Here is a 1,844-nt window from a genome sequence, read left to right on the forward strand (position 1 = left end):
AGCTGGGCCACAAGTGCATGCCACCATGCCCGGCTAATTTTTGTATTTTTAGTAGAGATGGAGTTTCACCATGTTGCCCAGGCTGGTCTTGAACTCCTGACCTCAAGTGATCCACCCACCTCGGCCTCCCAAAGTGCAGGGATTACAGGCGTGAGCCACCACGCCCAGCCTCTACAAAACTTAAAAAAAAAAAAAAAAAGGCTGGGGATCACGAGACCATCCTGGTGAACACGGTGAAACCCCGTCTCTACTAAAAAAATACAAAAAAATTAGCTGGGCGTGGTGGCGGGCACCTGTAGTCCCAGCTACTCGGGAGGCTGAGGCAGGAGAATGGCGTGAACCCAGGAGCGGAGATCGCGCCACTGCACTCCAGCCTGGGCGACAGAGCGAGACTCTGTCTCAAAAAATGGCCGGTCGCAGTGGCTCACACCTGTAATCCCAGCACTTTGGGAGGCCAAGGCAGGAGGATCGCTCGAACCCAGGAGTTGGAAACGAGGCTTGGCAACATGAGGAAACCTTGTCTCTACAAAAGAATTAAAAACAAATCAGCCGAGCGTGGTGGTCTGCGCCTGTGGTCCCAGCTACTAGGTATAAGCCACCAAGCCTGACTGATTTTTAAAAATTTAGCTGGGAGGCTGAGGCGGGAGGATCTCTTGAGCCCAGGAGGGCAAGGCTGCAGTAAGCCGTGATGGCACCACGGCAGTCCAGTCTGAACGATAGAGCGAAATCTGCCTCAAAAACAAACCAACAAAACACCAGCACAGGACAACTGAGGGAGGAAAAGGACACTGAAGTTGTTTTTATGTTACCGCAACAGTGACACCCGCCGCCAGCTTGTTGTAACAGCGGAGATCCCGAACGCACTGCAATTTACAGCGCCAGGGGGCGTCCCTAGAACCCTGACAGGTTACCCGAGGGGCGGGGCGGGCGGGCCCCGGGGCGGGTTCGGCGTCCTCCTGCGCCAATGGGAGCACCCAAGCACCTGCGCGGGAAGATGCCGATTGGTCAGTGCCGCCAGATGCTGCGGGGAGCTCGTGCGATCGGCGCTTCTGGGGCGGAGCCTGCCACCGGCCGCCAGGGGGCGCGCCGAGGCGACGCTTTCATGGAGGGGGTGAAGGCGGAAGCGCGGGAGGGGGCCGCGGTGGCCCAGGACCTACTGGCTCTGGGGTAAAAGGGTGTGTGGTGAGGCTGGTGGGTGCAGGAAGCCCAGGTCTGTCCCCTGGACGCGGAAGGAAAGGGATTCTCAGTGACCTCTCCGCCCCCTCCCGCTGCCTCGGTCCCCACAGGTATGGGGGTGTCCCGGGGACGGCGTCGCGGGGCGCCTCATGTCCAGACTTCAGGGCGCTGTGCGTGCGGCTGGCGGCGGAGCTGGCGACGCTGGGCGCCCTCGAGCAGCAGCGAGAGGCGGGCGCGGAGGTGCTGAGCGCCGGCGACGGTAAGCACGGAGCGGGAGGGTGGCAGGGTGGCCGCCACGGGGCCACCGAGCCCTGACACCCCTGTCCCCGCAGGCCCCTACGCGGAGGAGGACTTTCTGCAGCAGCTTGGCCGCCTGCTGCGGGAGCTGCACTGCCCGGATCGCGCGCTCTGCGGCGGGGATGGCGCGGCTGCGCTTCGGGAACCCGGTGCCGGACTGCGCCTGCTGCGTGAGTCCGGGGATGCGGAAGTGGCAAGGCCATGGCCTCGGGAGCGGCGAGCTCCGACTTTTTAGGGGAAATCGAGGTTCCCAAGGGGGTGTAGTCAGAACTTTGGGGCGGCCCAGAGGGTACGAGGTGGGTGGGGTGAGCATGTTGGGGCGAGAGCGCTCTGAGATGGGCGGGGGTAGAATCTTATTTTATTTCTTATTT

General features: G+C 61.8%; 1 protein-coding gene across 1 annotated transcript; it reads left to right on the forward strand.

Annotated features, from left to right (window-relative positions):
* The first annotated feature begins 964 nt into the window (after nt 1-964).
* Nucleotides 965-1,732, forward strand: LOC108524744 (protein FAM98C-like). Its single transcript, XM_017865823.1, has 3 exons — nt 965-1,167; nt 1,287-1,435; nt 1,509-1,732. The coding sequence occupies exons 1-3, from the start codon at nt 965-967 to the stop codon at nt 1,706-1,708; spliced, it is 552 nt and encodes a 183-aa protein (XP_017721312.1). The 3' UTR covers nt 1,709-1,732.
* The last annotated feature ends 112 nt before the right edge of the window (nt 1,733-1,844 follow it).

The sequence above is a fragment of the Rhinopithecus bieti genome, unplaced genomic scaffold (assembly GCF_001698545.2).
Source record: "Rhinopithecus bieti isolate Rb0 unplaced genomic scaffold, ASM169854v2 repeat_20919, whole genome shotgun sequence".
In the NCBI taxonomy this organism is placed as follows: Eukaryota; Metazoa; Chordata; class Mammalia; order Primates; family Cercopithecidae; genus Rhinopithecus; species Rhinopithecus bieti.

Coding starts and splice junctions, on each gene's coding strand:
- LOC108524744 (XM_017865823.1), top strand. CDS start 965: ATGGGAGCACCCAAGCACCTGCGCGGGAAGATGCCGATTGGTCAGTGC. Junction 1,168..1,286: donor CAGGACCTACTGGCTCTGGG/GTAAAAGGGTGT, acceptor CGGTCCCCACAG/GTATGGGGGTGTCCCGGGGA. Junction 1,436..1,508: donor GGTGCTGAGCGCCGGCGACG/GTAAGCACGGAG, acceptor CTGTCCCCGCAG/GCCCCTACGCGGAGGAGGAC.